Here is a 6,000-nt window from a genome sequence, read left to right as displayed (position 1 = left end):
AGGTGAGAGCTTTAACCTCTTTGAATTCTCGTTTTAAGGTATAAAAGGAAGTCGTTCTTGAGTTGTTGCCCTGACATCGTCCGTCGAACAACAGAGACGTCTCCACCACTTTTACATCACATATCTGGCAGCATTTCAGGTACCTTGTAAAAAAAAAAAAAGAAATGACAGATTGATAACACAATAAAGGATTTGTAAACACTGAAAAGACAGCAGCCAACTAACAGTTAGCTGTTGTTGTTGGCAAAATAAAAGTCATGTTTCAGATTTATTATTTTAAATTCACAATTTAACAACCATTTTCATGATGATTTTTGATTGTTTATGAAATCACTGCTGCTTGTGACGACATAAAAATGGAAATGTTTGTTTTTCGTAGTTTTGATATTGGCATGTTGTCTCCTTTTAAGACTTGCATGTATTGCTACACTCCTAGTATTTGCACTTAGGTTTACATAAAACCATTCAGATCAAGTTCTGCCTTTTTGTTTTCAATATCACGATACTGTGGTATTTTACTCTACCATGAACGTTTGATACCAGCGTATATCTAGACTCGACATAACCAAATCCCACTTGCTCTTGACAAAAAAAAGAAACCGTGAATGTGAGCCTAACCATAGCCCCAAGAACAACCATAACAACTAAACTGACTGACTTTTATCTCTCCTCTGTCCAATCACTGACTTCCTAATTCTTTTCTTACCGTCCGTCATCCTATCAGGTGCATTTGAGGAGATGAAACTTTTTCCCAACATCACCTCCGTCCCCTGCTCTTGTCTTAACTGTGAATTTTACAAATGATCGTCCTTTTCCACTTATTTGCACCAAGGTGAAACATCGTACAAAATAACAGCTCCACGTCGACGGCTACCAAAAATAAAATGTGTTTCCTTTGTTAGTGTTGAATTCTACAGTGAATTCAGTACGACTTCGACAGTGCAATATATTGCTACATGTACTCTGCTTAACATTCTAGGCCCTAAAAAGTAAATTAGATCAGAAATTTCATTACAAAAATACTAAATCTATTCATTGCCTAATTACTGATACAATAGCAAGCGTTTTAGCAACACGTGCACTGTGTCACAGGTGAGTGGAACGACTTAAGATCCTGAAATTGATGCCCTGTGCAAACATAGTTGGGTCTGAAAGCAAGTCCTGGATTTTTTATTTTTTTTATGTCGACTGAATAACATTTAAGTCATCCTAACTCCGCTGGGTCGTATTGGTGTCCTCCTGGCTGCTCTCCAGAAGCTCATCCTCCGAAAAACTGATATGAAGGCAGGTGTCGTTCATAGGAGATGAAAAGCACAGCGGCTGATCACAGCTGTCAGAACGCGAGGCCATGGTGTTCGACTCCGTGGTCGACGAATCAGAGGACGAAGCGACCGCCCCGCCGTGCTGCTCCAGGGGGCTTCCGCAGCTGCTGGACGCTATCAAAAATGCCCCGCGGTCGGCAAAAAGGTCATCGTCGTCGCGAAGGGGCGACAGCAGGGACTTGGTCTCGAAGCGGACGCCCGAGTCCTCGCTGGCCGAAGACGAGGAGGAGCTGCTGTCGCCGTTGCTGAGCGAGTGGAAATCGGTGGACGACAGGGAGCTGGGGGTGATGTCCGGGAAAGAGAGGCTGCTGCTGCGGCTAGGGGCCGCCGGCGTGGGCACAGCTGGGACCTCTGACCCCGGAGAGAACGTCCTGCTGGATCGCTTGCGGTTTGTGGAAGGTGGAGGAGGGTCAAGTTTGGGTATTATCTGTTTATACCTACAAGTAGAAAAGAGAGAAAAACCCTGTTAATAATAATACTGGTTATTGGTTTAGGGTGCATTCACTCCAGCGATGCTTAGTCCACATTAATTAAACTGTAGTTCATTTAAATTTGTCCAGAAAGTTCAGTGAATTTGGGCAGGTGTGAATGTGTAATCGAACTCTAATGCGGACCAAAAGAGTGAACTTTGGTCTGCCTAAAAACCCACAAATAGGTTCCATCAAAGTGAACTCTGGCACGGTTCGAATGCATATGTGGATGCAAGCTAACCGGAGACTGCTCCAAAAACAGGAAGCAAAGCAAAGGTCATGGGATTCCTGGTAAATACACCCAAAACAAAGGCGAGAGTCTAGCATTAAAGGGAGAAATGGCTTGTGGCCTTTTACTAAAGACAAAAGAGAAATCTTACAAAATCTGATGCCAATCCATTTTTGCTGAAATTTCTTGGAGAAGAAAGTTGCTCTCGGGTTTCTCTTTGGGTCGATCCCTCAGTACAGGTGAGGGATGAACATGTTTTTTCCACTTTGGATAATAAGACACAGTGCAGCGTGAAAGCAAACTACACCTTCTGAAAATCTAACAACTTTGGTCCTCACTCGAATCGAATCTACCAGGCCATCAGGTGAGAAGACACCCTTAATTTCCTTTTTTTAGCCAATTCCAAGCCAGCATCACTTCCCCACTAAAAGGTCTCAAGCCACTTTTACTCTCCATTATTCACATTATACCTCATTAACCTAAGTGCGCGGGACATAAGCTATTCCTGCACGAGACACTGAGTCCTTCTCTGGTTCGCCGTTGTTCTGTCTGTCAAGAAACTTATCTACAGCACACAGGCTCACTGTTGTGAAAATAGAAAGCCTCTGGGGAAGAACAAGAGCCAAAGCCTGGGGGATGCGGCTAAGGAAGCGAGAAGAGACGGGACTCGCTGATTTCACCACAATAAAGCCTTGACAAGCACCAGCGCACGCATCCACACACAATTATCGTCCTCCTCTTGGAAAAATGACTCCCGATAACAAGGCCCGCTTCCTCTGAGGATCCTCGCGGTTATAAGTCTGCTAACTTTGTTCCCCCGAGAGATCCGGTCTGTGGTTAAGTTCATTTCTGAGTAATGAAATCACAGAACTCGATGATGCCTTAGGTGTCTGATTCAACAAGACGACGACCAAAGCTGGGGAAAACAATCATCTTTAGACGCGTTTAACATTCATTTTCTGAGCTGAAAAAGGGACACCGCTCTTTCTAGATTTTTCTTCTTTCACATTTTGAAAACATGTCGTGTTATTTCCATTGGCCAAATGTGTTTCTCTCTGTGTTGGTCACATAAGATCCAAATACAAGACAGTTGTATTTGTCACTATACTGACTACTTTTTACTTTTGGTGTAGACTACATTTTGTCAGCCATGCAATGTATTTTACTCGAGTAGGAAGCGTGGTACAGTAAATCTACTTATAGAAATACATTTTGTTCAAAATGTTACTCAAGTAATTTTAAACTTCCCCACCTGAGTTCATAAAATATAATCACAGCAAATGTCTACACAGCTGCTAAATTAAGCAGCACCAACATTTGTTTAAAAAGAAGAGGTTTCCCTGAGTCGAGGCGGATGATTGCCCGGCATTGACAGATAATTCATGACAGTGACATTTTTCAGAACAAGTTGACATGTGGTAATTTGGATCAGTGCTGTTGACGGTGTTGCTGGTGAGCTATATTTATCATTTGCTGACTGAAAAGCATCATTTTTGTCAGAAAACTGTCGCTCCAGACAATGGCACAATTCTTAATCTATTAAACAAGTGGACCTGCTTTTATACTTTAGTGCCTTTATGAGGAGACGTAATAATAAAAAAGTTTGCTTGACTTTCTATTCCAACTATTCCAACAGGAAATTGCCAGGAAATGTAACTTGGTGAAGGAATGCTTCATACGTAGGTCCGCCAAAGTGAAATGATACTCAGGCATACCTAAAACGGTCTGTTGTGTTTCCAACAGTGAAAATAGCTTTGTATGTCTTATAAAACAATTACCAAGGTAATATTTGTTTTATTAAAATCATAAGCAGTGGAGTGAAGGAGTAAATCGCCTCTTTTTGTTCACCGTCTTTGTTCATTGCCAAGTCGAAATGAAGTCAGTTTCTGCCTCACTAACCCGCCTCCCTTACCAAAATGCTTCATTCCCTCCTTCATTCTGCCTCCAGAATGTAAAACAAAATGTGTTTTGCATGCATCAAGTCTGCCTGGATAAGTGCAGGTGCAGCAGAGAACCTCCATGTTTATTTTCTGAGAGTGATAAAGTTCTTATTTGACAGGTTCTTTTATTTTCTATTTTATTTCCACAAACTCAATCAGTGGAGAAAATACTTAGCAAAATTGGTACATTTAACATAAAACAAGTGTAACCTCGGCATATTCAATGCATTATTTACTTGTTTAAGTTGATCAGAGGTTTGATAAATATTTCATTTGTAATTCATAATTCCTGTTTCTGTAAAGAAAACGTTAGTGTGTTGACCACTCTTAAAAATGGGAAAAACCAGAAAGCATCTTGAACTAAGATGGATTGGAAAAAATATGGGCGTCTTTGGTCCATAATCCACATGAACACACAGTAAAACAATCTGAGATTATTGTAAAAAATAAAAATCTACAAAGGATGAGCTTCAAATATGAAATCTACAAAAGAGGATGGATGGATGGAAGGGTTGGACATTTACATAAGCTGCTCTGTTTTTACAGATAAAGACAAAAATAACAAGTAAATATAATTTATTTTAACAGGCAATTTCACTTGATAGAACCTACCATAATATGTTATGTAATTTAATTTCTTCCTATCTGTGTTTTGCATGACAGCAAATATCTCTATTTGGGCACATTTCAGAGAAAAGTGTGGGATTATTCTTTTAGCCAGCTGCATGGCAGTGTGCAGGAGGACATAGGGGGCAATAGTTGTTACTCTGCTTCTCATTTAAATAACACTGCAATTCTTAAAAGAGTTTGTATTCATGTACATCTTTCAAACTGTGTGTCGTTGACCTCCGATGCAGGACAGGCTTGACATAATCCATCTGAAAGAGCGCTGAGTCAGCAAAAGCTAAGCATGCAAGTGACAAAGACACACATTTTAAATTGGATCACAAAAAGTGCGAGGGTAAAGCTCGCACACGAAGACGGGCCGCTGCCTCTGCTACGACAGCTTCACCGCTCGGCCTGAACCGCCTCTGATAAGAAACCTGGACAAGAGCATTTATTGTTTGCAAGCGAGTCCGTGAAAGAGGAAACCCCCACCCCGAGTGTTGAAGAAGGAGCCGCCATGCACCAAATAGCGCCGCAGTGACTGATTATCCCCGTGCTAATGTGGTTATTAATCTGCAGGCGCAACGTCCGCGTGTAAATGGAAGCCATCATGCATTCGTTAGCAGAAAAATCTCTGGCGAGTCCCACACTCGAGCCCACAGACACCCACACCCACCACATGCCCGGTCCCATGCCTGTGCCACAGACACATGCTGCTTATGATGAGTAATACTCACACAGAGGGAGGAGAAGGGGAGAAGAGGAGGAAGGGGAGGAAGATTAAGGGGTGGCACAGAGCTCCCCAGGCTCCTGGGGGGAGAGGCAGGAAACGATGAGAGGGGCGATAGTGGGGACAGAGCGATGGAACACATGAGCTGCGAGGTTTTGAGGCAGCAGCTGCTAGCTGGGTGGGTTTTTATGGGGTGGGGGGAGTTAGAGGAGGAGGAGGATGAGCAGGAGCGGGTCTTCACACCTGTACCAAAGAAAGGCAACAGTTAGACTACGGCCGATCGGGGGAACCGAGCGAGAGAGGAAGGAGTTTTAAGGCCAGTGAGCGTCCAACCATCTGTGACTTCAGAGCCTCTTTTGTGTTGGACATTTAAAACCCTGGCTCCCTCTCTGGCAGAATCTAAAAAGGACACAGTGGGAGACGAGAATGTAATTAAGTAAGTGGGCAGAGCTGCTGGTTTGGTTGGTATTTCTCGCTAATATGAATTCATGCCTTTAGTGTTATGCAACGCAAACAGGACTCTCCAGTTAGCGCTGCTGATTTGACCAAACTCTGGAAATGTTCCCACTGTGACCAGTTTAAGATTATCTGCTGGACCAAAGAGAAATTTGTTGCAGGAAAAGCATCTCCAAAATCTTTCGGCTGTTCAGTCCTCCATTGTTTTTAAAGTTGATTAGAACATTTAGTAGTGTTATAATTATTA

The 6,000-nt window shown here is 42.5% G+C and overlaps 1 protein-coding gene across 3 annotated transcripts in view; it reads right to left on the bottom strand.

Annotated features, from left to right (window-relative positions):
* Positions 1-255: 255 nt before the first annotated feature.
* The window catches only part of LOC106938620 (carboxyl-terminal PDZ ligand of neuronal nitric oxide synthase protein), a 67,453-nt gene continuing 61,708 nt past the window's right edge, over positions 256-6,000 (bottom strand). For 2 of the 3 annotated variants that reach the window (XM_015020734.1, XM_015020735.1), the window contains one exon: positions 256-1,759. In XM_015020734.1, the coding sequence (XP_014876220.1) occupies positions 1,210-1,759 (550 nt within the window). In that variant the 3' untranslated portion in view covers positions 256-1,209. Of the gene's footprint in view, positions 1,760-5,304; positions 5,541-6,000 lie in introns of all 3 variants that reach the window. The other variant, XR_001422664.1, reaches the window with a different exon arrangement.

This window comes from Poecilia latipinna, unplaced genomic scaffold (assembly GCF_001443285.1).
Source record: "Poecilia latipinna isolate Pla-1442-1.1 unplaced genomic scaffold, P_latipinna-1.0 Scaffold2643, whole genome shotgun sequence".
Taxonomy (NCBI): Eukaryota; Metazoa; Chordata; class Actinopteri; order Cyprinodontiformes; family Poeciliidae; genus Poecilia; species Poecilia latipinna.
This window is presented reverse-complemented; position numbering and strand designations above follow the sequence as displayed.